General features: G+C 41.1%; 1 protein-coding gene across 1 annotated transcript; it reads left to right on the top strand.

Annotated features, from left to right (window-relative positions):
* The first annotated feature begins 289 nt into the window (after window positions 1-289).
* LOC121813887 lies at window positions 290-7,635 on the top strand. Its single transcript, XM_042217850.1, has 6 exons — window positions 290-5,187; window positions 5,282-5,573; window positions 5,674-5,810; window positions 5,962-6,256; window positions 6,369-6,517; window positions 6,604-7,635. The coding sequence occupies exons 1-6, from the start codon at window positions 5,142-5,144 to the stop codon at window positions 6,906-6,908; spliced, it is 1,224 nt and encodes a 407-aa protein (XP_042073784.1). The 5' UTR covers window positions 290-5,141; the 3' UTR covers window positions 6,909-7,635.
* The last annotated feature ends 49 nt before the right edge of the window (window positions 7,636-7,684 follow it).

Raw genomic sequence — 7,684 nt, 5'->3', positions numbered from 1 at the left:
ATGTTTACAATAAGACTTCTGCTCCTGAACCTCTGCGCACAGCCTCTGCAGATCGGGGATATACGAAGTCAGTTTACGCAGGACTGTAAGCTGTCGTCTGTGAGGCGTGAGCGGTGTTTGTTTGTAACATAGTTCACGGTGGAGCTGCTGACATAATGTAGATCCGAAGATCCATAATTGGCCTACCTGGGGTTGAAAGTCTCGATAAATGCAGGCGTTTCGGCGGGTACACCGGCTTCCGCGAGTGTGACGCTTATTTTGAGCGATGAAAAATAATAAAATAATTTTATTTTATATTTCAATATCACAATAATCTTCTAGAACTACAAGTTAAAAAAAGAACTAAAGACAAATAAAATACACTTTAGCTAAATACTGAAGTATAAGGACAAAAGAGCCGCAGGTTGCCGACCCCTGTTCTATACAGAAGTTTAACTGGAACTTTGACCACTAGGGGGGAGTGTTTTACCATTAACAGTTCTAATTGTTTGACTGTCAGATGTGAGCTGTAGATATTATTTTATATTTCTTTTTAGCCCTACCCACCTTTTTTCAAGGTTTCTGTTACAGGTTTCTGTTGTGGAGAAGAATGTTTTCATATTTATTAGAACTGTCAAGAGAGGTCATCTTGTGCCCCATTATGCAACAGCAGCAATGATGGCAAAGAGTCGCACAGCGCCTGATGCAGCGCCTGATGCAGCGCCTGATGCAGCGCCTGATGCAGCGCCGTAGTTCTTGTGGTGAAGAAGGGTCTAAACGGTTCTGTGTTGACTACTGCAAGATGAATGAAGTGTCACCGTTTGATGCTTACCCCATGTACCGGGTCGATGAGCTCCTTGACCGGTTAGGCACTGATGCTAGATTTAACCAAGGGCTACTGGCACTTGCTAATAATACCACTCAGTCTGTTTTGTTGCCACATTAATTTCACCCTCCGTTGAATTCAATTGAATTCCTCTTTCCTCTAAAGGGAACATGACTTCTGGAACAATGTCCTTTGGACAGATGAGAACAAAGTGGAGATGTCTGGCCATAATGCACTGCTATATTTGGAGAAAACTAACACAGCATATCAAGACAAACATCTCACACCAACTTTCAAGCACGGGCGATGATTTGGGCTTAGTTTGTTGGTGACACCACGGCCCGTTGTTAATCAGTGTAGCTTCAGTCATTTTGCAGATGTACTGTTTATAAGGTTGGGGAAACCTGCAGGAAGCTTAGGTTGAAGAAGTCACTTGGATGAATGACAGAATATTTGTTCCACTGAAAACGCAATGTTCACTTGAACAGAATCAACTTTTTAGGATTTCCTTACCTGGATCATTGAGCATGCATTAAGACATTTTAACCAACTTTGGGAAGGACTGCCTAAAGCTAGTATGTGAGCATGAGCAAACTTAACATAAGAGCGCTGACTACAGAAACCACAACAAAAATCTTCCAGAAGGCACAGAGCCAGCTGCTCAATGAACAGGTGAGACAAACAAGTTTTACCATCGATGTGTTAAATTCAAAAGCGGCTCCGATTGAGACTTACAGTGAGTCTAGATGAGAATACCCTTCAAATGGTGTTTGAATTCATTGAAAAGGCTCATCCAGCACAGCATGAACAGTCTAAGACCAGGCAACAAAGCAAGTTTGACTTACTTGTTGACATCAGCAAAACACAGAGCGTATTCTCAGCCGCTAGATGAGAGAAAGATGCCACACTGAGGATGTGGATACATGAGCATGTTTCTGGCAGACAAGTCACTCAAGCAGTGAACAACATTCTCGCAAAATGACTGAACACTGAGAAAAATCTCACGAGTGGAAATGATCACAGCCACAAAATCAGCAATTTAAAAAAAACACAGTGCAGATGTGAAAGCAGATGTGGAAGTTTTGGCCTATCGCTGCAATGCAAAGCCCCCAGCCCTCACATTGCTTAGTAAAGACAACAACATTGTCGTCCTTCTGTCAGACAAGGGTTGGTGCGCAGTTTTGCTAAACCAGAAAGACTATCATGGGAAAATTATGAGCCCCTGAAACGAGACCCAGGAAGTAGTTACAGGAAGATTGTCTGAAACAGGACGATGCTATTAACCGGACCTCATACCACAGGCTATAACCAGGGGAAACTGCACCAATTCTGTATGGTTTACTGAAGATACTGAGAACAGGTACAAGGGGTGTACCTGTAAGATCATATTGTTTATTTGATCAACTTGGTCATCTATAACATCTCAAAGTTTCTGGCTTTGATCCTCAACCTGTTGGTAGTCAGCTCTAAACACCACATTTCTGGATTTTTCTGAGAAGGCGAGAGACGTCATTATGGAGGCAGATGGTTTCGTATGATGTAACATCTCTCCTCACTTGTGTTCCCGTCATTGAAGCAGGATGAGATAACAGGATGACTCCAACTCAGCAACAGAACCACTCTCAGCGTAATGTGTAACATAATATATGAAAAGTATTATACAACAAATTATCATATTACATCCTTTAGAAAGCTACAATGAACATGGTTTACTTTGCTATGGCTATCTGAAGATGCAAGTGTATATACTGCCCCACTCTCTTTAGGTCCTTTCTGGACTCTATATACCCTACAGTATATTTCACTCCACAGATCTCTCATACTCCTCCCAGCCATGCTGTGCAGAAATACTAATTAGCCACCTTTCAGTGGTGCATCTCTAACATGTTGGTCAAAATTCTTTTTTCTGTGGTCAGCAGTCATTCCCTAATTCCTTGAAACATAACGTGCAGTGGGATTTGGTGCTCCTGAATCCCCACATGAACATCTCTTGCAATGGGGTCGACGCAAAAGAACATACACTGGCCTGCATAAGAGTGTTATTATAACACTAGCATAGCTGGGGCTGAGATGAATTCTAGTCTCTCTGAACACGACAGAGTATGCAGCAAACTGAGGAGAGTCCTATTAAAACACGTGCACTGGCCATTTCCTGGCTTGATGGTAAATATTACGAAAGCTGCTGGATGAGGCAGCTTCCAAAGCTGTGGCCCAAGAAGCTTTCGGCAAAGTGTAATGAACAGCCAAAATTATATTTGGTTGAGTGGCCTTGTCAACATTAACAAAGTGGAATCCACTCACACCACCACCTGTATTGTACTTTGATGAATTCTGAATCCTGACTAAAAATCAGTCTAAAATTAGCTAAGAGAGCTAGGTCAAGTAGCTCAATAGTGCTCTGACTCTTTGTCAGTGCTCTGACATGTGAGACCGTTCAAATGCAAAACATTTGCAAAACATAGAAACTTAAGGGGCTGGCAGTGTCAGGAAACTCACAGAAAGTGCAAATTAAGTTGTTTGGATGACCCAAATTTGGGTGTGTCTTCCTTCATGCAAACATTGACGAACACTCATTAAAGTTCCAAATGTTCTCCTTTACCAGACTAAATCCAGTATGTTATTTGTAGTACTCTGAAGAAAACTACGGAGAAAGTAAGTCCTCTACTTGCCAGCTGGTGTATACGAGCAATTAATGTCATTTGTTCAATTTCATAATCAATGTGACATTTCAAGGAGACATGAATGGCATGGATTATATTTGGATCTTCACAGGTAAGACAAATTACCTTTTACTAAATGTATTTTCCCATATAAAGAATCAATGCCAGATATTTTATTGTTTTAATCTATCTAAAACCCACACCATGAACCACAATTATGAAGGAAAAAAGTGCACAATCACAAAATGTACTCTTCTTTTACTCATAACCTGCTTTGCTCACTTAGAGATGTTGTGGAATATTATCTTCCCTTAATTCTTTCCTCTTTGGGTGCCTATTTTGAAAAATCAAGAACCCGTTCCAATCTCATGGTCCTGGGTTTGACCAAATGTTTTGTTTTTTGTTTCGGGCTTATATTATCTTTCTTTTGGATGTAAGAGTGTTTTTAGGCTCTAGTATATTTCTCCTCTGTTTCCTCTGTTTCAGTCAATGAAAATGTGGGTTTTGCTGGAAAGACAAATACGAGTGTCTTTCCTGCAATGCTTCAAAGGCTCAAATCACATAATGAGGCATTAACAGTCATGTCATTTCAGAGCCCTGTTTATCTTTGTTCACGTGATATTCTGAAGAACGATCGACACGGGCTTCGTTTGGACACGCTCCCTTTGTTCAGCACAGGGCTTCAGTGTCAGACATAATATCCACTAAAGAGTTGCATGTCACTCTACACTCACACATACCAGCCATCAGCTCGCGACAGTTACAAACACGTTTGTGCAGTGGCTTTTTTGGGCTTTGCTGGCAAATAGTTGACTGGAAAAGACGCCTCAGCTATCAGAGTAGTTCAGACTTACCACATTACAGTCCAACCGCAGGTGGAGGGACTTGATGTTGAAATGATAACAAATACAGCAGAATTAGAAAATGTGCTGGATAATGCTGAAATCTGAATCCCAATTTCAACAAAAAACAGCATCGGGTGAAATAATCATTCTACAGTTGTTATGTGAAGAAGACTTTTTTCATTTTCTTTCTCTTTTTTTGGCACTTTTATAAACAGTTGTGTCGTCATCTTTCACATTGCAAACAAAACTCAGCAAATGAGATAAATAATGCAAAGTAATGCAAAATAATGCAAGTTGTAGGGTTGAGTGTTTTGCAGAATTTGGTTGTTGACCAAAAACACTAAGCATATTACCAAGTCCACATTGTAAGATGTAAGTATTTTATTATTATAATTATTATTATTATTTTATATTTTGCTTACCTTTTATTATTTAAAGTATTGATGACATCTTTTTCAGCAGTGATGTCTTTGAGAATGCTGTTAACCTATTAAAGCAGCTCATGTAGGGGAGAGTGGTATGTCATGATTCATCATTAAGACGCAAATTCAGAACACATTTTAACGACCACTGAATCACTGTGATTTTTACTTTCCACAATAACCATCTACCAACAAAACATATTGTTAAACTTTTCATGTATTTTTTGGAGGCCTAGAATGTGCCTGTCTCTAAAGAACTTTTGTTCAACATCTGTTATTGACACTGAATCTGTTATGCTAGTATCAATATGATGTCAATCGACACTATAGATATTTGGATCGACCCTCCCACCTCTGCTGTTTATATAGTCTTTAAAAGGGAGAAAAACTAAAGCTCTTTAAATACTTTATGTTAACAGGTATTTTCTTCTTGATGGAATCTGGTGCACCAACAGGTACAACCCTACTCCAACACCCCTTCCCACCACCCTCGACTCCCAGAGCAATCTATTAATTTGACTAATTACTACAGTTTTTTTTCTTAATAAGGTCATCTCCTCCAAAACCTGGCACTGAATCAGAATGCTGTACAGTCCTCAAACAATGACAGCCTGGGTTTTGCTGACAAGGCAGTTGATGGCAACAGAGACTCGAGCTATCAAAGAGGGTCCTGCACACTTACCACCTCACAATCTGATCCCTGGTGGAGGGTAGACCTGAAGAAAGTGTACACAATCGGCGCTGTACTAATTACCAGTACAGTAGAACTAGAAAACGGGCTGGATGGTGCTGAAATTTGGATTGGAAAGTCAACAGAGATCAATGACCATGAAAGCATGAGGTGAAAACACTTGATAAAGCCCCAAATAATGAAATAATTATGTGAATAAGATTTATTCCTTCACTTTCTTTCTGTTTTTTTTGGGCTCTTGCATACACAGGTGTGCTGTGATCTCTCACTTTCCCAGTGGACAGACATTTTACTTTCCCTGCAGGTCTTTTGAAGGACAATACGTCACAGTGTTTCTCCCTGGAAGCAAGAAGATCCTAAGTCTCTGTGAGGTTGAAGTGTACTATGGTAATCATATTTCAGTCTGATGCTGATACAGACGTCTGGTATTTCATAGACTCTGAAACTCAGAAAATGTTGTGAAAATTAAGTGTGACCTTTAAAATAACTGCACAGTGCACCTTCTGCAGAAACCGACTTTTCCTGGTTTTCTTTCAAGGATACCCATCATCCAATTTAGCACTTAAAGGAGAAGCTACTCAGTCATCTACGCTCTCTTTTGCTGCTGCATCCAAAGCCATCGACGGTAGACGGAACTCGTTCTATACCAATGGGTTCTGCAGCCACACTGCTGAAGACGAGACCGACCCCTGGTGGCGGGTAGACCTGCAGCACAGCTTTACAATCACTACTGTAAAAGTCACCAACAGAGGAGATTGCTGTGCTGAAAGACTGGATGGAGCTGAGATCCGAATAGGGAACTCACTGGAGAACAATGGAAACAATAATCCCAAGTAATGATGAGAATTCAATTTTCATTATGAAATGAAATTAAGAGATACATGCTATCCAACTTTGGGAAAATCCATATTAACAGAATATTGTCTGCATATATTCGTCTGTCAGATGTGCTTCCATCTCCCACATAAAAGCGGGTAAAACCTACACATACCAGTGTGACGGAGGCAGCATGGAGGGTCGCTTTGTGAACCTGTTTCTTCCTGGACAGAAGAAAACTCTCACCCTGTGTGAAGTGGAGGTGTATGCTGCCCGAGGTAGAGCTTTTAGTGAGTGAATCTGATCTATTGAAACACACCTGCCTGATAATGACTCATGTCTGTTTGTTCTTTTCGATACTCAGTGGAACCGCTTCCAAATGTGGCCTTAAACAAAGAAACAGTCCAGTCATCGACTTGGTCTGGGACAGAATATTGGGCCTCAAAAGCTGTCGATGGATGCAGAAATGGACAAATGCCACAAGGATGCTGTACCCACACTTCACCAACAGAGGACTCTCCCTGGTGGCACATAGACTTGTTGGGTCTCCATGAGGTCACTGCTGTCACCATCATCAACAGAGTCGAGAGTACAGCTTACAGGCTTATTGGGGCGCAGATCTTGATTGGGAACTCACTGGATCAAAATGGAATTAAAAACTCCATGTAGGACACGATTTCTCCATAAATTTTTATGATTTTATTTTTCTCATTTAAACAACAGCACATTATTGTTTAGCCAAAACATTTTCTTTTGTAGATAAAATAAGTTTGATGTTTGTGTAAATCTATCAGGTGTGGCACTATCAATTCATTAGGGAGTTCCCCAACACACACATTCCAGTGTAATGAAATGGAAGGTCGCTACATCACTGTGTTCTTACCAGGACCTCAGAAAATACTGACGATGTGTGAAGTGGAGGTGTTTGCTTCTCTCTCTGGTATGGCCGTGGTGTGTTTGTTTCTAGCACCATATGTTGTGGTTGCATGTGCTTGCTGTTGCTTTCTATATTGTCTCTATATTGCTTTCCACCTCTCAGTATTCATGTTTTAATTTGGAGCTGAAAGCAACCTTACAATTCAGCCTGTTAAAACAAAATGAAAACAACCAAACATGGTTGGAACAAACGCAACCTGTCAAGATTTTTCTTTTCAGCCCCCAAAGCTGTCACTCCTCCACCAACTCCTCCACCATCTCCTCCCACTGTGAGCGTGCTGCTGGGCGAAAGGAATGTGATGGTTGTGGGAAAGAGGCTTTGCTGGTCTGATGCTCTGATGTACTGTAGACATTATCACTGGGACCTGCTCAGCCTTCACAGCCGACAGGAGCAAGACGAGTTGGAGCAGCTGCTGGGCAGCCTTCCCTTCACCCTCACAGACTACATCTGGCTGGGACTGCGCAGGTACTGTGCTTATCATGTAAATGCTCTTAACACCTCAATGTAC

This window comes from Haplochromis burtoni, unplaced genomic scaffold (genome assembly GCF_018398535.1).
Source record: "Haplochromis burtoni strain Fernald_Lab_line unplaced genomic scaffold, NCSU_Asbu1 Contig_3242, whole genome shotgun sequence".
NCBI classification, from domain to species: domain Eukaryota; kingdom Metazoa; phylum Chordata; class Actinopteri; order Cichliformes; family Cichlidae; genus Haplochromis; species Haplochromis burtoni.
This window is presented reverse-complemented; position numbering and strand designations above follow the sequence as displayed.